This window comes from Saccopteryx bilineata, chromosome 5 (genome assembly GCF_036850765.1).
Source record: "Saccopteryx bilineata isolate mSacBil1 chromosome 5, mSacBil1_pri_phased_curated, whole genome shotgun sequence".
Lineage (NCBI taxonomy): Eukaryota > Metazoa > Chordata > Mammalia > Chiroptera > Emballonuridae > Saccopteryx > Saccopteryx bilineata.
In genome coordinates this window covers 263,259,825-263,287,380 of record NC_089494.1, presented here as the reverse complement: position 1 = coordinate 263,287,380, position 27,556 = coordinate 263,259,825, and the positions used below count along the sequence as shown (strand labels likewise).

The 27,556-nt window shown below is 62.2% G+C and overlaps 1 protein-coding gene across 11 annotated transcripts in view; it reads left to right on the top strand.

The window, feature by feature from the left end:
* ABLIM2 (actin binding LIM protein family member 2) overlaps positions 1–27,556 on the top strand; it is a 136,940-nt gene that overhangs the window by 65,076 nt on the left and 44,308 nt on the right. For 8 of the 11 annotated variants that reach the window (XM_066233865.1, XM_066233854.1, XM_066233861.1 and 5 more), the window contains exons 7-12: positions 11,465–11,552; positions 15,448–15,506; positions 20,856–20,933; positions 21,887–22,033; positions 23,599–23,631; positions 26,576–26,696. In XM_066233865.1, the coding sequence (XP_066089962.1) occupies positions 11,465–11,552; positions 15,448–15,506; positions 20,856–20,933; positions 21,887–22,033; positions 23,599–23,631; positions 26,576–26,696 (526 nt within the window). The remainder of the gene's footprint in view (positions 1–11,464; positions 11,553–15,447; positions 15,507–20,855; positions 20,934–21,886; positions 22,034–23,598; positions 23,632–26,575; positions 26,697–27,556) is intronic. The other 3 variants (XM_066233860.1, XM_066233859.1, XM_066233855.1) reach the window with 1 other exon arrangement.

Genomic DNA, 27,556 nt, shown 5'->3' with positions numbered 1-27,556 from the left:
AAAATGTTTATTTTCTTAGGAGAAAAAAAACACGTGGGGAAGAGGGATTTGAAATGGTTGTGATCGCCCTTCCTTCTGTCTGCACCCCGAGCAAAGCCAATGTCGCGAGTTTGATCCTTGATTAGATACCAAGTAAACGAAACAACCAACCGGGGCTGCTCCCTCCTGGGTCGCTCCCAGGAGTCAGGTCACAACATGCTTTAAATCGATAAGAGCTTTTCTGCATCTTCTTAGCAGAGAAGCAAGGCTGGCCGTAGCAAGCGCCCCATCTCCAAGCCCTGCCAGCGAGAGGCAAGGCTCCGGACCACTCCGGAGAGACAGAGAGGAGGGAGAGAGGGAAGGAGGCGTCTAGAGGCGGACCGGTCTCGAACAGAAGTTCTGATATCTGAGCTCACCACTGCCCCATCTTCTAGAAGACGGGTCGGAGACCCTCTGTGCCACCCACAGTGTCTCGGAGGGTTTTGCTGCCACAACCCAGACACAAGAGGACTGACAAGTTGCACCAAGTTTCAAGGCGCAGCAGCAGAGAAAGTAACCAGAGCAGTTTCTTGTTTGTGCTTAGCAGCATTCCTTTGCGAGTTCCGTAGGAAACACTGGCGTTTCCTGGGGCACAGGCTAGGGAGCGGGATTCTTCTGTGGTCACGCTGTTTGTTCCTTGAAGAGGACGACCTTGGCACAGTTTCGACCGGGGTGTGTGACCTGCCTGCGCAGTGAAGCAGCTCCTCTCGGCGGAGTGTCAGGACGGGTGCAAAGCGACGCCCTCTTCCCCGGACAGGCACCTCCACCCTTTTCTCTATTTTTCTGTCCGGCCTCCCGAAGACTCCTCGCCGGCTCTCGAGATGTGCTTGCCTGTTTGCTCTGGGGGTCGCTGTCTTTTTTTTTTTTTTCCTTTTTTTTCTTTTTCTTTTATGTCTTGGACCTCCTCCACCGATCTGATCCTGTACTCATCGTCAAACACCTCTCCGTTCCGGGCGTGTTCCACCACCTGGGCTCCCTCTGCATTCTGAGCAGTGGTGGCGGGGCTCGGGGGAGGCTCAGTCCACATGGTCTCCTTCACTGGGTTCTCACCGGGCTGAACTGACTGCAGATCATCTCTACAGGGACGGGACCTTTCCCTTTTCTGAAAAGAGTGATTGACCTTAGAGAGAGGGAGGGAGGGAGGGAGAGAGAGAGAGAGAGAGAGAGAGAGAAAGGGAGAGAGACAGAGAAAGGGAGGGAGAGAGAGAGAGAGAGAGAGAGAGCGAGCGCGTTCGTTTGTTTTCCCACTTGGTTGTGCCTTCGTTGTTCATTTCCTGTCGGTGCTCTGACCGGGGATCGAACCCCCAACCTTGGTGTTGTTTCGGGATGACACTGTAACCGACTGAGTTAACCAGCCGGGACCATTTCTCTTTTCTTTAAACACGAAGTAAATTGACCTTCCTGCTGAGCTGGTCAAGATGTGTGCATCTTGGGTGCTCGTGGTGGTGCGGGGGTGGGCTGAAGATGGCGAGCCTCTCGCCCCCCGCCCCCCCCATTCTCTCCACACCTAGCTTCTTCCTCCTTCTTCCTCTTCTTCCTCCCCCTCTCCATTGTGTGTCCGGGGCTCCCCTGCTCCCCAAAAACCCTGAAGCTGGTCTTGTATGTGTGTGTACGTGGGAAGTGGTGGCCTTGGGTTTTTGTTGTTTTTTTTTGTATTTTTCTGAAGCTGGAAACAGGGAGAGACAGTCAGACAGACTCCCGCATGCACCTGACCGGGATCCACCCGGCACGCCCACCAGGGGGCGACGCTCTGCCCACCAGGGGGCGACGCTCTGCCCCTCTGGGACGTCGCTCTGTTGCGACCAGAGCCACTCTAGCGCCTGAGGCAGAGGCCACAGAGCCATCCTCAGCGCCCGGGCCATCTTTGCTCCAATGGAGCCTCAGCTGCGGGAGGGGAAGAGAGAGACAGAGAGGAAGGAGAGGGGGAGGAGTGGAGAAGCAGATGGGCGCTTCTCCTGTGTGCCCTGGCCAGGAATTGAACCCGGGACTCCTGCATGCCAGGCCGATGCTCTACCATTGAGCCAACCGGCCAGGGCCCGGCCTTGGGTTTTGTTTGTTTGTTTTGTAACAACTTTATTGGGATACTGTTCACGTGCCACATGACTCACCATTCTAAGTAATGCGGTTCAGTGACTGTTCATGTCTTCACAGAACTGGGCCGCCGTCCCCACAGTCCATCTTAGAGCATTTTGTCACCTCTCCAGAACCCTGTCCCCTGCAGCTGTTACTCCCTACCCCCTGGAGCCCGTGGCCACCGGGGACCTCCTCTCTGTCCCCACGTCTCCCTGCTCTGACATCTCCTGTGCTCGGAGCCCGGGGACCTCCTCTCTGTCCCCACGTCTCCCTGCTCTGACATCTCCTGTGCTCGGAGCCCGGGGACCTCCTCTCTGCCCCCACGTCTCCCTGCTCTGACATCTCCTGTGCTCGGAGCCCGGGGACCTCCTCTCTGTCCCCACGTCTCCCTGCTCTGACATCTCCTTCGCCCGGAGCCCGGAGACCTCCTCTCTGTCCCCACGTCTCCCTGCTCTGACATCTCCTTCGCCCGGAGCCCATGGCCACCATGGACCTCCTCTCTGTCCCCACGTCTCCCTGCTCTGACATCTCCTTCGCCCGGAGCCCGTGGCCACCATGGACCTCCTCTCTGTCCCCATGTCTCCCTGCTCTGACATCTCCTTCGCCCGGAGCCATGCCGTGTGTGTGGTCGTGCGGGTCGGCTGCTCCTACTCAGCCCAGAGCTTCCCAGGCTTCTCCGCACAAGAGCGTTTCCACGCTGCGCCCTGTGCCGCGCGCAGGGCTGAGGAGAACTGACTCAGCGGGCCATCGTGGCTGGACGCAGCACTGCCCTGCGGTCCTCACAGCAATAGTCACGCCCAGACGGGCGTCTGGCTTTACTGCAAGTCTCGTTTCCTTAGATTAAGTCACAGGACTGCAGACACTCATTCAGACACCATGAACCCTTAAAGGGTTCTTTGTGCTTATAAATTGCTTTTCAGATAGATTATCCTAATTTACACTATTTTTTAAGAGAGAGGAAAGAGAGAAAGGGGTGAGGGGGTCATAGCTGGAAGCATCAACTGGTAGTAATTGATTCTTGTATGTGCCTCGACCGGGCAAGCCCGGGGTTTCAAACCAGTGACCTCAGCGTTCCAGGTTGACGCTTTATCCACGGTGCCACCACAGGTCAGGCCTAATTTACCCCCTTATCAACAGAATACAATGCTCCCCGCCTCCCAGTGGGAGTGTGATCTTTATGGAATCCTGAGCCAGTCTGAGAGGTGACAACGTGGGGCCTCGCCCTAGCTCGCCTCCCTCCACCCCTGGTGAGGCTGGGTCTTTCTGGGTCATTTTTAGCTGATCGTAGTTCTAGTGTTTCAGTTACGCTTTGTGAACTTGGCCCATTCATACCTGGGGGGCCGCATGCTTCTCTCCTGACTCGTACCCGCAGGTTGTGGGATGAGCTTGTTGGCATCCTGTCCTGGAATTGTTTGCGGGGGGGGGGGGTGGTGCAGGGAGGTGATCCCAACTCCCAGTTTACGCCACACCCTCTGAGGGCGGAGAATGGTGCAGCCGCTCCTGGTCCTCGCTGTGACCTCTCACCTGGCCGTCCTCCCTCCACGGTCTCCCTCACCTCTCTCCTCGCGGGGCCCTGGCCACACTGCTGGCTCGGTGGGAGTCTGCCACCCCTGCCGCAGCACCCAGCGCTTTGGGGGAGCCCGGACGGGGCCCACTTTCCCCACTGCCCCATAGTGCAGACCCCGTTTCTCGCCGTTCCCCAGAACACCGTTGCAGACCCGGCCCTCTCTGCTGGGCTGCCCCCCCCAGGACCTGTCCTCTCCTGGGGGGACGACATACAGGGCAGGACGGCCCGAGCTCCCCGGGATCTCTGGCCTCCCCTCCCCCCTCCCCTCCCAGCCCAGTGGCTGCACAGTGCTGTCCCCTGACTCCCAGCCCCCGGGGCCTGCCCTCCACACACCTGTCACTAGAGACTGGACCCGAGGCCCCCTCCCGGCCCCTCACCGACCCCTCCCTGCCCTCGGGGCCTCCACGCCCTGCCTCTCCCCTCCCTGAACCTCTGGCACCTGGCTGACTCAGTTTGTCCCTCCTGGGAAATGCAGGTGGCTGCAAAGTTCTATCAGGTCACCCGGATTCTGGAAAGACCCACCCCCTCACCCAGACACATGCCTGCAGTCCTCGCACCCCGTGCCCCTGGACAGTGCCACCATCGTGTGCCGCACACCTGCCACCAGCTGGACGTCACCCACAGGGGGAGCGTGGGGCTTGACCCAGGCTGCCCAGGCTTCCTGGTGCCCATTCTGTCCTTTGCCACGACCCCGTGGCCTCTCCCAGTGCAGGGACATCGCTCACGTTTCGGCCTTAGCGTTGTGCCACAGTGTGAGGACTGACGGTCCAAAGTGGGGTGCCTCTGAGGCTCAGGCGGGCTGAGCTGTGGGTGCCACAGGTGTGTGAGCCCAGCCTGGCTGGCTTCCTGACAACCGTGGGCAGTGGCCCCTGCACCCCGAGTGTGTGTGTGTGGGGGCGAAGGGGCCGACCTGCCCAAACCCCCTGCCTGCCCGGCTTCTTGAGACCCTGAGCGGGTGCCACACTCGTCAGCCGAAGGCTTCAGTCACAGCTGGGTGTCCAGGGTCACGGCCCATGAACCCCCTGCCCCCCCCAGCTCAGTGCCAGCCCCGTGGTAACTGGTGGGGGTGGCAGCAATTCGCCAGCCTCTCCTGATGGATCGGGGCGAGGGGGAAGGTGACCCTGTCTGCAGAGTAAGCACCCCTGATGTCGGATGCTGGGCCGGGCGCACAGCTGGGGGCTCGGTGCCCGTGAGGCCCCTCCAGTGCAGTCGGGTTGATCAGGAAGGACCTTCTTGACAGCAGGGACGAGGAAAACAGGTCTGGGCTTTCCCCCAGTCTGCGTGGAGGATCAGGGCCTTCCAGGGAAGATGAATGCTTTTGTTTCCGCCTCTGCCGGGAGGGAGCCAGGCTGGCTGAGTCGGCAGCGGCAGCGGCAGTGGCTCCGCAGAGCTCTGAGCGCCCTCCGCAGGGGGCGAGGCGGCCCAGGGCGAGGGCGGGCGGAGACAAGCTCGAGCCGGCTCCGCAGAAGGAGAGCCGCCGCCACGGTGGCACCACCGAGCCTGCCCAGAGTGTGCCGCGCCCGGCTGGGCGGGCGGTGGGCTCTGGGAGGCGGCAGGTGGCAGGACCTGAACAAGAGGAGGACAGACTGGACCCCTTGCTGAAGGGCGAGGGCCGCCCTCCTCCCTGTCACACGTCTGTCCAGCGGGCCTGACCCAGGAGCGGGCCCTGGAGAGGGGCCGTGGGGCCGGCCAAGCGGACTGGTTCCCTGGCACCAGGACCCTCTGCAGGTAGGAAGACGGGCCAGTCACTTCCCAGGGCTGGTGGGGGAGACCAGAGGCCCCCTGCTGGGCTGCAGGGGGAGGGTTTGCAGGGGGCAGAGACAGATCAGCCAGATACGAGACCCCCCAGGGCACCTGTCTCCCCTCCTCCCGTTGTGCCCCTGAGAGGCTGTCCTTGCCCCAGCCCTGCTCTGTGGAGATGCTGTCCTTGCCCCAGCCCTCCTCTGTGGAGCCGAGCGGCAGAGCAGCCAGCCCTGTGCTCGCGAGCAGCAGGAGCCGGTCTGTGCTGCGTCTGGTCTGCCAGCACAGGCAGAGTGCCATCTTAGCGCTGGCGCCTGCCCGCCCGCCTGTGAAGTGTGCTCTGCTGGCAGGGTGGCTCTCCCTCCCCCAGTCTCTCCCCCAGTCTCTCCGTGTGGGGAGTGCTGTCCCGTGTCCCCCAGGTCCCGCGGGCCTCCTCTCAGGTGTCTTCTCTGGTTGAGCCTGTTCCCTGCTGGGGTGCGGGTAGAGGAGCTCTGGGGGTCCTGGGGGTGCCTGGGAGGGGCTGGGGGTTGGAGCAGCCCCGCCACAGAGCTGCTGGCTCCTGGGGTCAGAGTTGTCCCGGGGAGAGAGCTGCGAAGTGACCAGTGACATGTCAGGGACAGCCGTACAGCCAGACCCACTAGACCAGCGTTTGGGAAGGGGCAGGGGGCGCTGAGCGAGGGGGCGTCCCTGGCTCGGACCTGGTCCTCACCTCGTCCCCGCACACCTGCCTCGTTCTCGGTTTTGTTCTCAGTGATTAGCTGCACGGCTCCCTGCGCAGGTGGAGGGGGCGGGGCAGGAATGGGACGCTGCTCGCTCAGCCTGGCCCTCCTCAGCCCTCAGCCCGTGAGGCGCTGCTGTCTGAGTCTCTCCTGCCCTGTGCAGCCTGCTGTCCCCATGGCGACAGCAAGGAAGGCAAGGTCCCTCTGGGACCACTAATTCCTCCCTCCCTTCCTTCCTTCCTTCCTTCCTTCCGTCCGTCTTCCTTCCTTCCTTCCTTCCTTCCTTCCTTCCTTCCTTCCTTCCTTCCTTCCTCCCTCCCTCCCTCCCTCCCTCCCTCCCTCCCTCCCTCCCTTCCTTCCTTCCTTCCTTCCTCCCTGCCTTCCTCCCTGCCTCCCTCCATCCATCCACCCGCCTTTCCTCTTCTCTTCCTTCTTACTCTTCCTTTCTCAATCCACTGCTCACCTGACAGATCCTTCCTGAACACTTACAGTGTCCCCACCCGGGGCAGGGGGCTGCCTTCATGGAGGTGGTGGTGGCAGGTGCCTGCAGGAGACCCAGTCGGAGAGGGGACCTCCCAGCCCACTCCCGCCCTGGGTCCGGCGTCCAGCTAAGCATTTATGTCCAGGACCCTGTCTTCTGTGACGCGGGCCGCTGGGCCTGGGCTCCTGCTCCGTTCCGCTGGGGCTCTGCACGCACCCTCATGGGCACGGACACCTGTATCTGGAAGAAAATAAGCCGTCTCTTCCAAGTAAACGAAAGGACGGAGGCAAAGTCAACCTCCAGATGGCCCCAACTGCTTTTTAAAAAAAATAAAAGCAAAACAAATTAATGTGCTTATTTAAATATATAACACACTCGGGAGGAACACTTGTTTATCACAAAATAAACCAAAAAAAATCATCTGCGATGAATGCCAACCCCCAGACTCACTACTGTCACCATGTAGAAGCCACCCTGTCAGACTGTGCACACAGAGACACACGGAGACACAGGGACACACGGAGACACAGGGACACACGGAGACACAGAGACACACGGAGACACAGGGACACACGGAGACACGGAGACACACGGAGACACGGGGACACACGGAGACACGGGGACACACGGAGACACGGGGACACACGGAGACACGGAGACACAGGGACACACGGAGACACAGAGACACACGGAGACACAGAGACACACGGAGACACAGGGACACACGGAGACACAGGGACACGGAGACACAGGGACACACGGAGACACAGGGACACACGGAGACACGGAGACACACGGAGACACGGGGACACACGGAGACACGGGGACACACGGAGACACAGGGACACACGGAGACACGGAGACACGGAGACACAGGGACACACGGAGACACAGAGACACACGGAGACACAGAGACACACGGAGACACAGGGACACGGAGACACAGGGACACACGGAGACACAGGGACACACGGAGACACAGGGACACACGGAGACACGGAGACACACGGAGACACGGGGACACACGGAGACACAGAGACACACGGAGACACAGGGACACACGGAGACACAGGGACACACGGAGACACAGGGACACGGAGACACAGGGACACACGGAGACACAGGGACACACGGAGACACAGGGACACACGGAGACACGGAGACACACGGAGACACGGGGACACACGGAGACACAGAGACACACGGAGACACAGGGACACACGGAGACACGGAGACACACGGAGACACGGGGACACACGGAGACACGGGGACACACGGAGACACGGGGACACACGGAGACACGGAGACACGGAGACACAGGGACACACGGAGACACAGAGACACACGGAGACACAGGGACACACGGAGACACAGAGACACACGGAGACACAGGGACACGGAGACACAGGGACACACGGAGACACAGGGACACGGAGACACAGGGACACACGGAGACACAGGGACACACGGAGACACAGGGACACGGAGACACAGGGACACACGGAGACACAGAGACACAGGGACACACGGAGACACAGAGACACGGAGACACAGGGACACACGGAGACACAGGGACACACGGAGACACAGAGACACGGAGACACAGGGACACACGGAGACACAGAGACACGGAGACACAGAGACACGGAGACACAGGGACACACGGAGACACAGAGACACGGAGACACAGGGACACACGGAGACACAGAGACACAGGGACACACGGAGACACAGAGACACAGGGACACACGGAGACACAGGGACACAGGGACACACGGAGACACAGAGACACGGAGACACAGGGACACACGGAGACACAGGGACACGGAGACACAGGGACACACGGAGACACAGAGACACGGAGACACAGGGACACACGGAGACACAGGGACACACGGAGACACAGGGACACACGGAGACACAGAGACACACGGAGACACAGGGACACACGGAGACACGGAGACACAGGGACACACGGAGACACAGGGACACACGGAGACACGGAGACACACGGAGACACGGAGACACACGGAGACACAGAGACACACACGCACACGCACACGCACACGCACCGACGTGCCTGTCCTCACCCCCGGCTTCTGCAGGCTCCAGGGAGTCACTGCCCGGGGTCCTGATCAGATACTGGTCTCTGACGTGTCAGCCGGGCAGCACGGGGCTCCCCAGTCAGCTGGGCCTGGGGTACGGGCAGGGGTAGGAGCAGACGTCCACGGGCTTCTCAGAGCCTTGGGACGTGGGCGTGCGTGTGAACACCTGAAGGGGGGATCGGTCATCTCTTCCCAAACGCACCGAGCCCAGTGGACCCGTGTCCCTGCTCCCACCACCTCCGCATGTGGCTCTGCTCCGAGGCCCGGGGGGCCTGGAGGAGGGGACAGCGCTCTGTCCTCCTGAAGCTCACGCCCTGGGTGGAGCTAGATGGTGAGACAGAGGAGAAGGAGAGAGCGAGCAGAGAGCCCTGCCAGCCTGGCAGAGAGAGCCCTAGGAGAGGGGGTGTGTCGCAGGCGGAGGCCGGTGGATGCGGGCGGGTCAGCGATGGGGAAGGGTAGGTAGGGGTGAGGTCAGGGGCTCTGGGAGGGGCTGCTGGGCAGGGAGCCGGTGTGGTGAGAAGTGGGCTCTTCTTTTCAGGGGCAGGCGGCCCCTGGAGGGTCTTAGTCTGCAAACCCCCCCTCTGGGGACCGTGCCAGCTGCGGCCCCCTCACGCCCACAGAAGCTGTTCCTTCGCTCCTTGGTAAATTCCCTGTGATGGCGGCACTCTGGCGATGGGGTCTTGTAAGACCTGGGTTCACTTTCGGTCAGATTCACAGAGGAAACGGAAGCTTCCCCTTGGGTGGCGAACGCACCCTGAGCAGCGGGGAGCAGGCTGGGGGACACGGGCACCCCCTCCGCCGGGTGGAGCCCAGGGAGCAGGCGGAGGGGCCGCCTGGTCTCCGGGAAGGCGCAGGCCGACACCCTTCTCTCCAGCACTGTGACTTCCCCGTGTGTCCTGCTTTGTTGTAACGACCGTCACCCCAGGGGCTGTGGAGTGCCATCGCGTTGGGGTCCGATGTGCATTTCCTCAGCCACAGGGACGCTGGACACATTCCGTGGGCTTCCCGGCCACGTGGACGTCTTCTTTGCAAGTGTTTCCGTCCTTGACCCATTTTTTTTTTTTTTTTCATTTTAACTGGGACTGTTTGTCATTTTGTTCTTGGGCTGTAAGACTTCTTTGTGTTCTGAATACAAGCCCGTATCCGAGCCGGGATTTGCAGACATTTTCTCCTGATTCTATAGGTCGACCCTTTTGTGGCACAAGAGTGTGTCCTTTCTAAGGTTCAAGTCACCAGTTTAGTTGCTGCTGGTGCTTTTGGTGTCCTGCCCGAGAACCGCTGCCGAACCTGGGGTCCTGAGGATGTGCCCCCCCCCGCCCATGTGTTCTTCTAAGAGTTTTATACTTTCAGCTCTTCTGTTAGGTCGCTGATCCGTTTCGTGGGGGAACTCTTTGACTGGGCACGTTTCACCCACGGAGGCGTGCGCGAAGCCAGCACGTGCGACTTGATGATGAATTTTCTCAAACTGGACACCCACGTCACCGGCACTCAGAGCAAGAGAGGACGTGCCAGCCCCCGATGCCCCGGGCCCCCCACCCCGAGGGCAGCCACCCTGACTCGAGTAGTGTAGATTCCTGTAGCCAGTTCCGTAAAGGTGGACCCCGCTCTGGTGTGCCTGGCTTCTGCTCCAGGCCGCCCTGGGTTCTTCCCCCCAACAGCCAGGGGTCACCTGGGGCCCGGTGTCCACCGAAGGCGCGGGTGGGTAAGGGTAAGAAGCATGAGACAGACGCTCGTGATGAAGTTCCACCCTGTTACTTCCTTACTCAGGAATGTGATGCTTCCGCCTGCAGAGTCAGGAGCTGGTGATCAGACTTCTCCCTGTTTTAGGAAGGAGTGAAGCGTGGGGGTCGGCACCCCCATTCAGCAACAAGCTGCAGCCCCTCCCCCTCCCCCTCGGGCTGAGAGACAGTCCCTACAAAGTAATGCCGAACACAGTATTTCGGGATGATGTGAGGTTGTCTTCTTTTTGGCACCATGTAGAATGCAGGCCAAAGGCTCCATTGGAACAAAGATGGCCCGGGCGCTGGGGATGGCTCCTTGGCCTCTGTCCCAGGCGCTGGAGTGGCTCTGGTCACAGCAGAGCGATGCCCCAGAGGGGCAGAGCATCACCCCCTGGTGGGCAGAGCGTCGCCCCTGGTGGGCGTGCCGGGTGGATCCCGGTCGGGCGCATGCGGGAGTCTGTCTGACTGTCTCTCCCCGTTTCCAGCTTCAGAAAAAAAAAAAATACAAAAAAAAAAAAAAAAAAAAGAATGCAGGCCAAACCAGCGAGTGTAATTAGGCTATTCCAGTGTTAACAGTCTAATCTAATTTCATGGAGTTTTTTAAAAGAATTATAAAGCTAATAAATGCTAATTGAGAAAATCGAGCACCGCGTAATACATCAGAAAACTACGAAATCATTTTTCCCCTCCTTCCCTGTCCCCCAGGGGAAATAATGTTAGCTTTGTGCCCCCCCCCTCCAATTTCTCCTCCTCCTCCTCCTCCTCCTCCTCCTCCTCTTCCTCCTCCTGTCCTCCCCAGATACAGAGGGGAGTGGGACCTGGCCCCTCTGCCTTGCGGGGAAGGCTGTCCCACAAGCCCTGAGCCGGGAGCTTGTGACACCCGCGCTGTGGCCAGGCGGCCTCCGCTGGCAGACGTGTCCCCGGCGGGCAGCGCCAGCTCTCACGCACAGCGCCCTGGGCTCGCAGGGCACCCGGGCTGTGTGGGCTCCCTGCGGCGCCCCCCGCAGTAAAGGCCTCTCTGCTCTGCTCTGTCCTCACAGGCGGGGGAGAAGCACTACCACCCCGCGTGCGCGCTGTGCGTGAGGTGCGGCTGCATGTTCGCGGAAGGCGAGGAGATGTATCTCCAAGGTAAGGAGCAGAACCGCGCTCCGTCCCCGAGGGCAGGAGGCCGACATCTCCTGGGCCCGTCCTGTGAGCTGGGTGTGAGCCAGGGGGTCCCGGGGCTCTCTGGAGAGTTAGGAACTCCCAGCACGGGCACAGCAGGGGGCTGGGGCAGGGCTGCAGCAGGCCTTCTGAGAGGGCGGGCGCAGTGGGGCCGCAGGCTGTGCTGTGCTGGGGCAGTGGTGACCGTGGCAGGCAGAGCCCACAGGACCTGGGGCAGTGGTGACCGTGGCAGGCAGAGCCCACAGGACCTGGGGCAGTGGTGACCGTGGCAGGCAGAGCCCACAGGACCTGGGGCAGTGGTGACTGTGGCAGGCAGAGCCCACAGGACCTGGGGCAGTGGTGACCGTGGCAGGCAGAGCCCACAGGACCTGGGGACGGGGAGAGGGACCAAATGCTGCTGCTGGGACCCTCCCCATCGGGCCCTGGGGAGGGTGGGTGATGTCAAGACCAATCTCTTTTTTTTTTTTTTGAAGAGGAGAAGAGGGGAGAAGAAAGGGGGGAAGGTAAAGAGAGAGGGAGAGAAGCATCAACGCGTTTCACTGAGTTCCACTTAGCTGTGCGCTCGTTGATTGCTTCTCCTACGTGCCCCGACCGGGGATTGAACCCGCAACCTCTGAGTGCCGGGATTATGCTCTATCCACTGAGCCGCCGAGCCAGGGCTGGAGACTGGTCTCTTCAGCAGTTTCTTCAATGCGCTCTCTGTCTCCAGTGACCAGGGGCAGCTGAGCAGGGCCAGGCCGGCCGGGGAGCCGAGCGCCGTCCAGCCGACGGGCTGTTTGATGACATCATCAACGTTGTCTTGGGGCTGTGTGCCAGACAGGCCTCCCTTTCTGAGGCTGAACCTCATGGGGTGATGTCAGCTAGGATGGCCTCGTCCCCAGTGTCCCCTCTTGTTCTTGAGTCTCCGCTGCAGAGCCCGTGAAAGGGGTTCTTTGCGCCCCGACCAGCAGTGCCAGGCTGTCTGCGGGGTGGGGCGGCCCTGCCTGCGGTGCTGGCCCCTGCCGTGAATAGCGCTTTCAGGGTCTCCTGACACCAAGCACAGTGCTGCAGGGACAGGGGCGTGGGGACAGGGGTTCACCATCACGGGGGACCAGCTGCAGGGAACAACAATGCCGTTCACGGCTGTGGGCTGAGGCTGGCACCCCCTTTCTGAAGCGGGTTCTGTTGTGGTTTTTGGGGGACGTTGAAGCCAGCACCGTCCCCTCTCCCTACCTCAGATGTCCCAGTCGGTCAGATGAGGGGGTCCAACCAGCTCTAGGTGTCTGAGCTTCGAGCCACGGACCATGGTAGTGCCAGGGCCAGGGACCTCACTGGGGGCTCTGCCCCACCCTGCCTGGACACCCCGAGGTGCCAGGTCCACCTGGATGTTGGGGCTCCGTGCACATCTTATGTGACAGGTGACCCTTGTGCACTAAAGCTCTGAAGAGCAGGCGTCCCAGCGAGCCCCACGGCCTTCTGGGATGATGCGACAGGCGCCTCTCCCCCGGAGGTTACCCCTCCCCCGGGGCAACCTCCCAGCCATCGATCTTCCCCCTAAACACAGGGCAGGGAGGTGGGCTCCCATCATTATCTGACTACAATAATGAGGAGGAGCTGACAGAGACCAGGAGGGCGGGCACGGCCCCATGTCACGAGCACGCTAGGAAACAGGACTCTGAGCCGGCTGGCGGGGCGAAAACGGAAATTGTCATTGACACATCGGGATCATAAAAATTGCCCACAACCTCGGAGGCCCCTGAGGACAGGAGGCGTGTGGCAGGTGGACACGGTGCTCCCGCGCCAGGTCACTCGGCAGCGCCCCTGCGGCGCCAGCCGAGGGCAGCAGGTGGATGCGTTCTCATTGGCCGGCATGGTGGAGCGACACAGGGCCCTTCACGCCACGCCCGCGGTATCTACTTGTTCGGGGGAATGTTCAGGACACCCCAGAGCCGGCATCGCAAGAACTGTGTGTGCTCAACACCGTCCCCCCTCCGTTTAAGGGGCGCGTGTGTCCTGAGGCAGCCCAGCCAGCGGGGGGGGGGGGGCGGGGAGAGATGCTTTTAATTTTCATATCATGTGCATGTACTTCGTTAGGCTTCCTTCATGTCCTACGAGGAACATCTGTTCCCATTGTCATTGTCAACCATTTGTTTTAAATAAGTGCTTTACTTAGACACACCCCCTCTCCCCCACGCCTCCCCCTCCCCTAAATCGTGGTCTTCCTGGGAGCTCTGGGCTGATGCGGAGCTCTGCTGGGGGGAATCGGGGTCGTCCGTTCACTGGTTCATACGACCCGAAGGCTTTGTGAGCAGGAAAGGGGTGTCACCGCCTCCTTCCACACACACGTAGCCCAGCGTGTGCCAGGCCCCTGGGCGGCTTGTTTGGGGACCCGAGGAGTGTGACAGACACGGCCCCACCTTCACGCAGGCATGGCCCTGGTGGGACAAACACCCAGACACAGCCCCAGGCAGAGGACACAAGAGGGGGTAGGGCTCAGCGGGGAGGGGTCGGCTGAGGTTCAGGGAGGCCCCAGGGGGATGCAGGTGCTCTGGGCCCGAAGGACGGGAGTGCAGGGGGTGCAGGGGGTGCTGCCTGTCGTGCCGATAAAACGTGTGTGTGTGTATGTGTGTGTATGTGTATGTGTGTATGTGTGTGCATGTGTGTATGTGTGTATGTGTATGTGTGTATGTTTGTGTGTATGTGTATGTGTGTATGTGTGTATGTGTGTATGTGTGTGCATGTGTATGTGTGTATGTGTGTGTATGTGTGTATGTGTATGTGTGTGCATGTGTGTATGTGTGTATGTGTATGTGTGTATGTTTGTGTGTATGTGTATGTGTGTATGTGTGTATGTGTGTATGTGTGTGCATGTGTATGTGTGTGTATGTGTGTATGTGTATGTGTGTATGTGTGTGCATGTGTGTATGTGTGTGTATGTGTATGTGTGTATGTTTGTGTGTATGTGTGTATGTGTATGTGTGCATGTGTGTGTATGTGTATGTGTGTATGTGTGCGCATGTGTATGTGTGTATGTGTGTGTATGTATGTGTATGTGTGTATGTGTATGTGTATGTGTGTGCATGTGTGTATGTGTGTGTATGTGTGTGCATGTGTATATGTGTGTGTGTGTGTGTGCGCAACCGCCCACAGCCCCCTTGCGGCTCTACTCAGTTTTATTAGAATCTCCTGCTGACCCAGTCGGGCTGTTGTTGGCCTCTCTGCACACACGGGGCAGGGGTCCTGGGTGACTTTGGTGGAGGTATTGATGTGGGTGGCCGGGCAGAGCTGGCAGGTGAGGAAACCGAGGCAGGTGAAGGCTCAGGGGCCAAGTGGATCAGTGATGGGTCAAGCTTGGGGTGGGGGCCTCGTGCCCGGCCCCCAGTTCTCGGCCCTGCTCCTCCCTCCTCACCTGAGGGTCCCCCTGCCTGCCTCCCGGCTGGTTCCCACCCCAGCACCAGCCCGGCGGTTCCCACGGTTGGCGGGCTACTGTCCCCCCCCCAGGAAGGAGGGGCAGGGACAGGTCACACCGGCAGCCCCTCTCTTCCCTCCGCCCCTGAACCTGAAGGCCCTCAGCAACCCCTCTCAGCAGCCTCCTCTGGCTGCCCCGCTGGGCGAGGTGCCTCCCAGATTCCGAGGGACCCTGTCCTGTGCAGGCTGCCCTCTGTGGGAGCACTGACGGTGGCGGCTTTGCTCGCTCATGTCACGTCCCGCAATGGGCTGCGTGTCCCCAGGGGGAGGTCCCAGGAGCAGCACAGACTCCGCACAGAAGGCGCCCAGGGTCCCCTCAGAGGTAGCGGACAAGCAGACGTCCACGTGTGGGCCACCAGCTCCCCCCGGGGAGGTGACACTAACCACTCCCCTCTTGGGAATCTGTCCCCAGGTTCCTCCATCTGGCACCCAGCCTGTCGACAAGCTGCCAGGACGGAAGACAAGAACAAGGTGGGTGGAGTTCACTGCTCCCTGGGCCGCAGCCTCCCCGTGCGTGCGTGAGGGTCGTGCAGGGAGGGGGAGGCTGACCAGCTGCTGCCGGCTGTGGGGCAGGGGCCGCGGGGCCAGCGGGTGTCCAGGTAGCTCTGAGGGACAGTGCCAGGAGGGGCAGGGCCTCCCGGGCCTCCTGACCCTCTGGCCTCTTCATTTGTTCAGTGGATACTGATGGCTGCTACCTTTGGGGACAACTTCGAAGTTAGTGGGTCCCCAGACGGTCATCACCGTAGAGACCGAATTCTCAGAAATGTCACTAGAATTACAGACACTGGGATTTGGGATGAGGACAGCCCACCCGTCTCCTCCTCCCTCCCCCCTTCCCTACACCAGGCCCTGACCCACTGCCAGCTGAGTACTGCCAGTGCCTGAGCCAGTGCCCAGGCCGTGTGGGCAAGGGGGCAGAGCCACCTGACAGCCGTCCTCCCCGCTCCAGGGGCGCAGAGGCCGGGGGAGGACGCTGGTGACTTCACTGTTTCCTGTGGCACTATAGCAGATGACCTCAGACGCAGAGGCTCAGAAACCACAGACAGACCACCTGGCAGGGCTGGCGGTCAGAAGTTTAACCCGGCCACCAGGGCTGTGCCCTCCCGAGGCTCCAGGGAGAATCCATTCCCGTCCTTCTCGGTGTCTAGAGGGCCCCATGTCACTCAGACCACTGCCCGTCTCTCCTAAGGACCCTGTGGTTACATGGGGTCACCCGAGAACCCAGAACAAGCTCCTCAACCCCGTCTGCAAAGTCCCTTTGGCCGCACACAGTCACAGTCGCAGGGTCTGGGAGTTAGGACGTGAGCATCATGGGGGTGTTACTGTGCCTCCCACAGTTACAGACTGGCAGTCACAACTTGTCACGTGCATGGCCAGGGTCACAGTGAGTGGTGGCTCCTGTGACTGTCCGTCATCCTCTCACATGGCCGATTCGCTCTACAAACTGCCCCTGAGCCGCCCAGTCCTCAGAGATGAACCAGGCAACGTCCCTGTCCTCCCAGAGCCACAATCCCATGACCCTGAAGTGACCAGAGCCTGACTTTTGTCTGTGGACCCCTCCATCCCAACACCAGGGCAAAACCAAGGCCTGTCAAAGGGACTCGTGTGCCGAGAGGTCCCCAGGCCACACGTGTGCATGGGCATGTCCACGGTGAGACTGACTGGGGCTGGAAAGGGGGACCCAGGACCATAGCAGGCCCTCTCAAGGACAGGTCAATGTAACCGGCACCGCTCCTGGATTCTGGGCCCGGCGGCTGAGCTGACCACTGGGCCTGCAGGGACCCCAGCTCTGGGCAGCCTCTGCTCCCTGCCTAGAGGCCAGCCGGTGATGACCGTGGCTGCTGGCCCAACGGGAGGAGGGCTCTCTGGATGCAAGAGGGACAGGGAAGGAGGAAGGGGCCGCTGCCCGGGGTTGCACAGCCGGGTGGCTTCCTGGGCTGTTTGGGAACATGTGGGGCAGAGGCTGCCGCCTGAGAAGAGCTGCCCCCCCCCCAGCACTGGGCCCCGGGGCTGGGGGGGCTTGGCACCTGCCCCTCCCTGCCCTGGGACAGGGTCCTGGTCATGCCCTTCTTGTCCCTGCCTGTCCCTCGCGTCACCCTCCCCATGTTCCACCCCCACCCAGCCCCTCAGAGCCTCTCTGTCTGGCCGAGGAATGAGCATGACCTCTGGGGCCCGGGCCAGCCAGGGTGGGTTCGGGCAGTGAGTGGACGGGGCAGGCCTACATGATTCTCCCTGGGCACTCGGGGCCCTTGGAGACAGTTCTCCAGCCAGCTGGCCACTCTGGCCTGGTAGCAGAAAGAGAGAGCCCGTTAATGACCATGAACCAGACAGACCCGGTCAGCTCTGTGGGGTCGGCTCCAAAGGACCATCAGCCTCTGAGAAATGCAACAGAGATGGCGTGGGCCTCGTTAACTCTCTGAAACTGGCCCCAGGTCAAGGTGGCACCAGTTACCTGGTAATCCACATGAGAGCTAAGTCACCCATCTTGGGGGTGTGCTCAGCAGTCTTCTAACAAGTGCCTCCCTGTGCCAGGCCCCGGGGGGGGGGTGTCAGGGACCCCTGGGAGCAAGCTCCTTTCCTGCCATTGGAGTCCAGCTGTGCCTCTGCCCGCCCAGCTGTGTGACCTTGGGCAAGTCACTCGCCCTCTCTGAGCCTCAGCCCCACTTTTGCATGGAGACGAGCAGGTGTCAGTCCCCTCACACGGTGTCAGGGAGACTTGTGTGTGACCTTAAGGAGAACCAGGCGCCCCAGACACTGTTGTTGACGGTGCTTCCGGGGGGCCAGGCTACGCAGTGGGGGCGGGGCAGGGCGAGCTCTCCACCCCTTCTGACACTGCAGGTGCACACAGGCCTGAGAACACAACGGGTGTTGGGTTTAATCGTGAGGCTCCCCTGGGCGAGCTGGAGTCAGGGCAGAAAGTGAGAGGAGACCCCGTCTCCCGCATCTGCCTGTGGGAATAGCCAGCACTCAGCTCCCTTGCTGTCTGGGCTCAGTGACCGGAGGGGTGCTCCGCTCCTGCCCCCTTTCCCCAGGCTGGGCACCGGGCACCGGGCCCTGGAAGCCGCTGGCTCGGGACAGCCCTGACCGTGTAGAGCAAACAGAGCCCGGCGGCCGCGCGCTCGGCCCGAGCACCCTGGTCACGGCAGTGCCCACGTGACCCGTGCGCCCCCACCTCCCACCCCGGTGCCAGGAAATATTCTCTGGGGGCATGAGGACAGCACCTTGGCCACCACTGCTGCAGCCAGCTGGGGGGACTTTCTCTCCAAACCCCCAGTGTTCGTTTGGGGGCTTCCTGTCGTGGGCCTGCCCTGCCCCGAAATGGAAGTGAGGTGGTCTCCGAACCCAGCTCCTCGCAGGCCGTCTCTCTGAACCCCCAGAACAGAGCTGCAGGGAGGCCCGTGCACTGCGCAGGGAAGGAAGCCGAGACCCCTAGCTCCTCACAGGCCGTCTCTCTGAACCCCCAGAACAGAGCCTGCGGGAGGCCCGTGCACTGCGCAGGGAAGGAAGCCGAGACCCCTAGCTCCTCACAGGCCGTCTCTCTGAACCCCCAGAACAGAGCTGCAGGGAGGCCCGTGCACTGCGCAGGGAAGGAAGCTGAGACCCAAAGGGTTCCTTCCAGTGTGTGAAACGCACATGCACATCATCTGTGGCCAGTGGCCTGGGCTCCCACAGGGCGGCAAGGGGACAGGCCCGTGTTCCCTGCCTCTGGGGACACCATCCCCTTGCTGAGCAGCACGTGAGGTTATGTCTGACCTTGGGAGTGGCCAAAGGCTGGGCACTGCGCTGTGGGTTCGGGCTGAGCTCTGTGGGGAGACCGCAGCCCCTGGGGGCGGCATCGGGCCCTCTGACTCCTCTCTCCCTTCTGGGTGCAGAAGCTGGTCTGCACTCAGGGTGTGCCCGGTGCCACCCCTGAGCCTCACAGGGCTGTGTGCCTGCCATCTGGTCCTGCTGCTGTCCCGGCCTCGCTGCTGTCGTGCTGAGCATAGGCGGAGCTGGGAGTCCTCCACCGGGGAGAGGACGGCTCCACAGCCTGTGCTAATGTCCTGGGGCTGCCATGGCAGCACCCCGGACTGGTGGCTTCAACAGCAGAGGTCCAGTCCTCTCATTCCTGGAGGCTGGAAGTCCGAGGTCCAGGCGTCGGCCCCGCTGGCTTCTCCTGAGGCCTCGCTCCTTGGCCGTCCCCTCGTGTCCTCACACGGTTGTCCCTCTGTGTCTGTCTGTGTCCTCATCTCTTCTAATCAGGACTCCGGGCATGTCGGATCAGGACCCGCCCTAAAAGCCCATTTTAACCTAATTAGCTCTTATCTCCAAATCCAGTCGTGTTCTGGGGTACCAGGAGGCCAGACTTCCACCTTGGAGTTTGAGGGACGCCGTTCAGCCTGAAACGGGACCCCTGCCGGGCGCTGGCAGTACCGTGGGCGTGGACCACTGAGTGGACAGCGTGGCAGGGGTGCAGAGGGGCCTGCTTAGGAGACAAGAGGGGAGGTGGCAGGTGCTGTGTATGGGGAGAGGGGGTTCGAGTTCCTGGCTGGGAGCCCCTTCACGGAGATGGGTTCCATTTAGACCGGGAGCGTGGGGAAGCGAGATGGGGGTGGTCCAGGCAGGGGCAGGGCTGGGCCCAGGTGGGTGGAGATGCCGGGTGGCGCCCTGCAGCTGGGGATGGACACAGGAGCATGCTGGGGGTGGGGGCCAGAGAAGGAGAAGGGTCAGGGAGGAGATAGACGGCCAGGGCAGCCGTCACCTCCGGGAAGCAGGAGGTGTGGTCGGGGAAGGGGGCAGGGCACTCAAGGGGCGGATTCTACGGGTGAGGACCACAGAGAGGCCCCGGGCCAAGCCCGAGGGCTCAGCGGTGAGAGTGGCCGTGGTGGCCTCAGGAGGGCTGGCTGTGTTCAAGGCGTGTCTGGGGTGCAGGATCAAACACAGGGTTGTGCCTGGGCTGCTGGCGCTGAGGAAGGCGTGGGGTGGCTGTCTGAGGGGCGTGGAGGGCGCAGGAGTGACTTGGCCTGGAGACGGGGCTTTAGGTCATGAGACCGTCCCGAGGTCCGACAGCAGAGCCCGGGCTGGGGGGATGAGCCGCCATGCGGCCCGGAATCTGGGTGGAAAATAACTTCTCTGAGCAGCACGATTCTGGGTCCGAGACGGTGTCTGCCTCTGGGACTCAGAACCCTTTGGAACCCCGCTGCTCACTCTTTTGTGTGTGTGTGACAGAGACAGAGAGACAGAGAGAGGGACAGATAGGGACAGGCAGGAAGGGAGAGAGATGAGAAGCATCTCTTCACTGCGGCACCTTAGTTGTTCATTGACTGCTTTTCCACATGTGCCTTGACAGGGGGTGGGGGGCTACAGCAGACTGAGTGACCCCTTGCTCGAGCCAGTGACCTTGGGTCCAAGTTGGTGAGCTTTGCTCAAACCAGATGAGCCCGTGCTCAAGCTGGTGACCTCAGGGTTTCTAACCTGGGTCCTCTGTGTCCCAGTCCGACGCTCTGTCCACTGCGCCACCGCCTGGTCAGGCTGCTCGCTCTTGTCCTCCAGAGAACAGACCATTTCGGCACCAGGAAAGCTTGCCGACCGTCGACCGTCGGCACGGAGAGCGTCCCTGCTTTGCTGTAGCCCACGTCACCCGCATGTCTGTCCGATTCGTTTCCAGTTATCTGTCCAAGCCTGCCTGTTTATTTTAAGAATTCTTCTAACCTGCCAACGGAAAAACTGTCTGTGAGCTGGCCTCTTGTTGCCGTGTGACTGTGACAGTGACAGTGACCTCTGGAGGGTCCTCACGCTGACATGTTCTGTTTCCCGTCTCCCCGTCTCCTCCTCTCCCAGGAGACCAGGATGTCCTCAGAGAGCATCGTCTCCATGCCTGCATCCAGCACCTCCGGGTCTCCCAGCCGCGTGATTTATGTAAGCTGGATTCTTCCGACAGTGGGGAGAGGTGGGGGTCTGGGGTCACGGCTGAGCGAGTCCTGGAGGCTGGGGTGCCCTCGCCCGGTGTCCGCGCTGCCTTCCCTGCCTCAGGGATGGTGCTGACTCCTGGAGGCTGACCCGGAGCCTTTCTGCCACGTGGACAAAGCTTGACCCAGCCACGCCCCAGTCATGTAGTGACAAGGGCACAAAGCGGTGCTGGCAGCTGCCGCTGACAAGGGTGTGAGTGACATCGTCCGCACGGCCAGGCGCCAGGGCTGGCCTGAACAAACCCGCTGGGGCACACGTGGGGCTGGCCGGGCGGGCCTAGTGAATACCACGCAGACCTGTGCGTGTTGTGGACGGTGTTCCTAACGCGTTCCTAGGATCGTGTGCTAAGGATAATATACGTTGTGTATCCATTTTTGTTCAGGAGAATGTGTGTGTCTGTGTACATGTGTGTATGAGTACATGTGTGTATGTGTGTGCATGTGCACACATATTGGTGTGTTTGTAGTTATAGTACCTACTTGCATTCCACATGGGTGTGTGTTTGTGTGCACGTGTCCATGTATTTCATGTGTGCATAGATGCATGTGCCTATGTCCATGTGTACATGTGTATGCATACATTTGTGTTTGTGTATGTGTATGTATTTGTATGCACACAGAGATGTATGTACTTTAAGGCCACGGACCACGTGTCACGGTCCTCTGGCCCCATGTCAGGCACACCCAGGCTGCACCTCTTTGGCCCCCAGAGAAGGCCATCCATCCTGTGGGCCTTCTCTCCTACTTCGTAGGCACAGGGACCCAGGCCCACATGATCGTGAGGCCTCCCGCCCCCGGTCCAGGTCTGCCCGCAGGGGGTCTGGGCCCAGCTCGGCACCCCCTCCCCCGGCTGTGCCCCCCGGCATGCGGGCCCCACTGCGCCCCTCTGCTCTCCCCTGGCAGGCCAAGCTGGGCGACGAGATTCTCGACTACAGGGACCTGGCTGCCCTTCCCAAGAGCAAGGCCATCTACAACATCGACCGCCCGGACATGATCTCCTACGCGCCCTACATCAGCCACTCGGCGGGGGACCGGCAGAGCTGCAGCGAGGTGCGTCCCCCAGCGCGGTGCATCCCCAGCGCGGTGCGTCCCCTCACGCTGTCCCCTCACACCGTCCCCTCACGCTGTCCCCACGGCGCTCGTGACGCTGGGCCTTCTCTGCTGCCCTGCGGCGAGCTGTGCGTGTCCCCAGGGCCCCTGCCCCAGACACGGCCGGGCAGGCGACACGTGGCGCGCGGGGCACGGCGTCGAAAAGCCCCTCGCGTGAGGCGGAGAGCGGGAAGCATGCTGGCATTTAGGGAGGTGACAGGGACCGGGAGACCCCATCATCTCTGCAGCTTGGGAGGGTTTCCATGATGTATGAAATGACAGTTCTCCTGCGTCCAGAACATTCCGGGCCTTGCTTCCACCCCCACCAGCCATGGTGGCCTGGTCCTCGGGCCCATGACTTCCACAAGCCGGGTGACCCGTGACGTCCCTGTGGGCGGCGTCCCTGTGGGCGACGTCCCTGTGGGCAGCGTCCCTGTGGGCGGCGTCCTCTGCTGGTGACGTCTCGGAGCAGCTGCCTCTTCCACGTGGTGCGGGCGCTGTTGGCTTCCGATTTTCTTGTGGTGGTTTTGAGGTTTCCGTGTGACGGGAGCCTCTGCCGGCCGTCGGTCTGAGCGCGTGTGTGCCGCTCGCCGGTGGGTGGCCGCGGAGAGCACAGGCCCGCCACACGTGTCCCCGCCGCCGCCTGTTTGAGTGTCCAGCCAGGGCCTCTTGGGCAGTGAGGCTGGGGTTCCGGGGGGTGCCATGCTGGAGGGGGTGGTGCACTCGAGCCCAGCCTGGCCCTGCTGAGCCCCCGGCACCAGCTGCTGTCCCAGTGGCTGGCACAGCCATGGAGCTCGAGGGGAGGCCAGGGAGCGTGAGGAGGGCCCTGCTTCCCTTGCTCAGAGGCCAGCAGGTATCCCTGCTGCCTGGCTGCTGCCCCAGGGGACATATGGGACCCCCCAGGTGGTAAGTGCCAGGAAGAGAGGCCAGTGAGCAGGGCATGAAGGTGGGGGTCTTCACCTGCCCCCACCCGCCACATGCCTGAGCTGGGCAGGTGCCCGCGTGGTCCAGTGTCCGGTCTGTGTTCTGCTGGAGGCCCTGGAAGAGGGCCGGAGAGGTCAGGTGGCTTGGCCACCATCTCCCGTAGCAAACGTCTGTGGAGCAGACGGTGCTCACCTGTCCTGACCGGAGGCGTCCCGCTGGGGAGGCTGGTCACTGCTCCCTGGCAGAGCCGGACCTCACCTGGACCCTTGGGCCCCAGCATGTTGCTGCCCCATGCCCTGAGCCAACAGTCTTCCTTTTGGAAAAATGTCTTCCTGGGAGAGCAGTGCGGACAGGCTCCAGGACGGGCACCAGTTAGCGTCCCGGGAGCCTCTTTCTCGGGGTGCCGTTGACCCTGTTTCTCCCGTAAGAGAGTCCGGGGAGTCCCATGCTGGGTTCCTCTCCCGGGTGGAGGAGGGCCTGTCACGTGTGCGTGTGCCTGTGCGTGTGCATGTGCGTGTCTGCATCTGTGCCGTGTGTCGTCTCTCCCACACGCGGCCGCTGGTGCTGAGGTGCTGACAGGCTGCTCTGTGTTGCGTCCACAGTCACCGCAGTTGCTCTCGCCAACACCGACGGAGGTAACTGCTGCCCCCGCCGCCCCAGCCCGCGTGCTCACAGTGCCACCCCCGGGTTATGAACATAACCTCCTGCCACCCCCAGCCCGCGTGCTCACAGTGCCACCCCCGGGTTATGAACATAACCTCCTGCCACCCCCAGCCCGCGTGCTCACAGTGCCACCCCTGGGTTATGAACAGAGCCACCTGCCACCCCAGCCCGCGTGCTCACAGTGCCACCCCCGGGTTATGAACATAACCTCCTGCCACCCCCAGCCCGCGTGCTCACAGTGCCACCCCCGGGTTATGAACATAACCTCCTGCCGCCCCAACCTGCGTGCTCCCAGTGCCACCTGCCTCCCCAGCCCGCGTGCTCACAGTGCCACCCCCGGGTTATGAACATAACCTCCTGCCACCCCCAGCCCGCGTGCTCACAGTGCCACCCCCGGGTTATGAACATAACCTCCTGCCACCCCCAGCCCGCATGCTCACAGTGCCACCCCCGGGTTATGAACAGAGCCACCTGCCGCCCCAGCCCGCGTGCTCACAGTGCCACCCCCGGGTTATGAACATAACCTCCTGCCACCCCCAGCCCGCGTGCTCACAGTGCCACCCCCGGGTTATGAACATAACCTCCTGCCACCCCCAGCTCGCATGCTCACAGTGCCACCCCTGGGTTATGAACAGAGCCACCTGCCACCCCAGCCTGTGTGCTCACAGTGCCACCCCCGGGTTATGAACATAACCACCTGCCGCCCCCAGCCCGCATGCTCACAGTGCCACCCCCGGGTTATGAACATAACCTCCTGCCACCCCCAGCTCGCATGCTCACAGTGCCACCCCTGGGTTATGAACAGAGCCACCTGCCGCCCCAGCCCGCGTGCTCACAGTGCCACCCCCGGGTTATGAACATAACCTCCTGCCACCCCCAGCCCGCGTGCTCACAGTGCCACCCCCGGGTTATGAACATAACCTCCTGCCACCCCCAGCTCGCATGCTCACAGTGCCACCCCTGGGTTATGAACAGAGCCACCTGCCGCCCCAGCCCGCGTGCTCACAGTGCCACCTGCCGCCCCCAGCCTGTGTGCTCACAGTGCCACCCCCGGGTTATGAACAGAACCACCTGCCGCCCCCAGCCCGCATGCTCACAGTGCCACCTGCCGCCCCAGCCCGCGTGCTCACAGTGCCACCTGCCGCCCCAGCCCGCGTGCTCACAGTGCCACCCCCAGATTATGAACAGAGCCACCTGCCGCCCCCAGGAGGGCCTCCGTGGCTCCTGACCGCGGTGCCCGGGCCGTGGTGCTCCCTGGCTGGGGCGCCCTCCTGGGCATTGGTTATTTTCATAATCACGTCTCACTTGCATGCCTCCCTGGTGTGTCTGTGGACCCGCCGATGCGGGCACCTGGGGCACGGGGCTCCCGAGGTCTGCACCACGGCTCCCTTAGAGAGGAAGTCCAGGAGCCTGGGGTGGCCCAGAGCCCACCTCCTGCGCCTCCAAGCGGGACATGTGGGAAGTCCTTGCAGACAGACATTCCGGAAGCATGTCTCCACCACACAGCTTTGGTGATGAGCGGCCCACTCTCTTCCCGTTGCTCAGAACCAGTCAGGGATGTCGATCACTGCCAACCAGACTCCAGTCTGCTTGGGCATCAGACTCCTCGGTCCAGGAATTCAACAACCCAATCGTGCACATGGCACGCAAGCCCCGCAGACAGGCTGGGCGAGGAGACAGGACCCTGTGGGCGTCAACGGGCCAACAGGCCGTGCGGAGGGAGCCCAGGATGGAGGGCATACACAGAAAGGCTCTAGCTGACCAGGACGGGGCCCGTCTCCGCGGCCGGGACAGGCCACAGGGCTCTGGGTGCAGCACACACAGGGACTGCAGGGGCAGTGCCTCCACGAGGCCTGGCTGGAGCCAAGTGTGGAGCGGGGTGCACGGCTGGCTTTAGGGACAGTGGCCTGGTCAGTTTGGCTGAAGAGTGTGCCCTAGGAGGGAGGTAGCCGGTGGATTTGGAAAGGCGTGGGAGCCGTGAGTGCCAGACCGACTCTTGCCTCGCTCCCCCCCGTGCCGGCCTGTCCCCCCCCCCCGTGCCGGCCTCGAGGGCCAAGCAGCAGCGTCCCCCCCCGCCTGCCCCCCGTGTCCCCCCCGCTTGCCCCCCTGTGTCCCCCCGCCTGCCCCCCCCATGCCGGCCTCGAGGGCCAAGCAGCAGCGTCCCCCCCCGCCTGCCCCCCGTGTCCCCCCCGCTTGCCCCCGTGTCCCCCCGCCTGCCCCCCCCCTGCCGGCCTCCAGGGCCAAACTGCAGCGTCCCCCCTGCCTGCCCCCCCATGGCGGGACCCTGGGCTGAGCTGTGTCATGACTCAGGGCAGCGTGCTAAGCTGTGGGGGGCCCCGCACTGCTCTTCCCCCTCCTGTCCACCGTGCCATCTCACGCCGCCTGCCGCCCGCCCGCTCCGACTGCTCCGAATGGTTGCTCGTCCTGCTTGAGTGGAGTCTGCATTGTCAGTGCTCGTGGGTCTGACTCAACCAGTGCCCTCCCACCTCCCACGCCGGGGGGGGGCAGCAAGGCTGGGAGAGCACAGTGGTGCTCACACTGTGTGCCAAGGAGCCTTGGGTGCTGGGAAAGATTGGGAATGAGGGGGGAGCTGAGGGGTGAAGGGGGAGTGGGTGCCTTCCCCACTGGTGTGGGAGCCGCAGCGGCAGGAGGGGCTGTCGGAGGGGTGGGGTGGACCCTGCTCTCTGGTACCTGGTGGGCACGGGGACCATGCTCAGGCCCACAGGAGTGTCAGCACCAAAGCCAAGCCCCCATGTGACGCCTCCACCCCGTGCCTGGCAGGGGAGACGACTCTGTCCTGGGGTTGTGTTGAGTCCGGCTCTTAGGTCAGGAAAGCGAAGGCGGGAGGAGAGTGGGGGGGTGGGAGAGGGCGGGCTGGGCCCTGGCTCTTGTTCACCAGGCTGTCTTCCCTCCCAGGGGGACCAGGACGACCGCTCCTACAAGCAGTGCCGGACCTCCAGCCCGAGCTCCACGGGGTCCGTCAGCCTTGGGCGCTACACCCCCACCTCGCGGTCGCCCCAGCACTACAGCCGGCCAGGTACTCGGCTTCCCCGGCCTCTTTGACCCCACCCCCCCAGTGAAGCTGTATTTCTTGGTGCCTTTTCTGCTATGAATCTGTCTCTTATCCACAACCAGAAAATTGATGGACGGGTGTGTGTGGCGGGGGAGGGGCGCCGTGGGTGACAGAGAAGCCATCGTGCAGTGACGAGAGGAAAAGGCCCTCATGGGGTGGGGAGGTGGAGGCTGACCGCAGAGGCGGCCGGTGTGTCCGCTCTGAGGCCACGAGGCAGACCCCGAGCACCTAGAACCTAGCTGGTGTCATTGCCGTTTTAGCCAACGAGACCTCGGGAAGACGGAAGCGCGGACGGTAGGCAGGAGTCCGTTAGCTCTGCGGAGCTCCCGCGGGTCTGGGAAGGTCTGAGGTGCGAAGGCAAAAAAAAAAAATCAAAGGCCAGAAAATAGAGTCACTCTCCATGGACACGTCGCCTGGAGCTGGGTCGCTGGCCCTAAGGACCCACGGGAAAGTTGGCAAGAGGCCCCCTGCCAGGCCGCTCGGAGCAGGGGGAGCCCCATGGAGGGTCCTCTCTCCCGTCCCGCCCCATCCCCTGCCTGGTGCCCAGCTGTGCGCTGCTGTCCCTTAGCTGCCAGATCCCTCGTCGCCCTCCGCATGGCAGAGCCACGGGACGCTCCACACTCAAAAAGGGCGCTGCCTTTTTGGGGGATTTTTCCACGCCGCTTGCTCCTCCTCGGCCGGCTGTCAAACGGCTCCACCACGCCCCCCTCCCCACGGGCTGCAGCTCTTACTGCTCAGCCCACGTGGAAAAATCGGAACTCATTCATACGCAGTTACTTTCGTGGGCTCCCTGCCATGTGCCTGGTGCATCCGCCCGAGGGTGG